Source organism: Gaeumannomyces tritici, assembly GCF_000145635.1.
Source record: "Gaeumannomyces tritici R3-111a-1 unplaced genomic scaffold supercont2.12, whole genome shotgun sequence".
In the NCBI taxonomy this organism is placed as follows: Eukaryota; Fungi; Ascomycota; class Sordariomycetes; order Magnaporthales; family Magnaporthaceae; genus Gaeumannomyces; species Gaeumannomyces tritici.
Window position 1 is genome coordinate 1 of NW_008804556.1, and position 1,012 is coordinate 1,012.

The 1,012-nt window shown below is 43.6% G+C and overlaps 1 protein-coding gene across 1 annotated transcript; it reads left to right on the forward strand.

The window, feature by feature from the left end:
• Nucleotides 1–39: 39 nt before the first annotated feature.
• Nucleotides 40–462, forward strand: GGTG_13323 (hypothetical protein; the record flags this gene model as incomplete). Its single annotated transcript, XM_009231229.1, has 1 exon — nucleotides 40–462. One exon carries the CDS (start codon nucleotides 40–42, stop codon nucleotides 460–462), a length of 423 nt encoding a protein of 140 aa, XP_009229493.1.
• Nucleotides 463–1,012: the final 550 nt, after the last annotated feature.

Sequence of the window (1,012 nt, forward strand, 5' to 3'; positions counted from 1 at the left end):
ACTCCTGCTAGAAATGGTGATGAGGATGTACTTCCTGAGATGCCAGATGAAATTGACACTTCTGATAAACTTGAAACTGTCGATGAACTCGAAACTGTCAGTGAACTCGAAACTGTCAGTGAACTCGAAACTGTCGATGAACTCGAAATTGTCCGTGAACTCGAAACTGTCGATGAGCTCGAAATTGTTGGTGAACTTGAAACTGTCGGTGAACTCGAAATTGTCGATGAACTCGAAATTGTCCGTGAATTCGAAACTGTCGATGAACTCGAAATTGTCGGTGAACTCAAAGTTGATAGGGTTAATGTCGGGGATATGCTTAGTTTATCCAGCGAGTTTGATGTTATTTGTTCAAAAGGACGCGATGTCGTCTGCTCAGGCGAGCGCGACATTGAATTTTCGAGATTTTTTGGTGCATTAAGGCATTTTATCCTTCCTTCTTGGGGGCTAATCGATAAGTGATTACCCAATCCCCCAAAGATTATAATACGACGACAGGTTGGTGAATGGCCGGTGCATCGCCTGGTGGAGGGTAAGTTCATGTCCCGAAAAGTGGTAAAAGGACCAGCTTACCAAATTATCAATGCGCCGCCGTTCGATGCCCACATCGGAATAGAAAAGTAAGCCAACGCATCTCCTAAGCATGAGGATGTATTAAAGTTATATTCAAGCTGTTGTGAAACGGTTGAATCTTCGAAAATAATAGAAGCGGTGCACGACCGTACGGCAGGGCTGATTAGCTCTGTGATCCATTCTCCAACTGCGAGTTGTACCGGCTCGTTTGAACGGCATTCCCGGGTAGGTGGTGTTGGCTTTGGTGCGCCGAACGCGGCGGTAGTAAAGCTAATTACTAGAAATAAACCTAGAAGGCACTTCATTTTTTGGTTTTGTTTTAGAAAGATAATATTCCGAAATTACCTACGCAACAGGCGTAAACTCGCAATTTAAATAAATAACATTTAATTTTAATACTAGATTTCGGCTCCGGAATCTGACTCCGGAATCTGGCTCC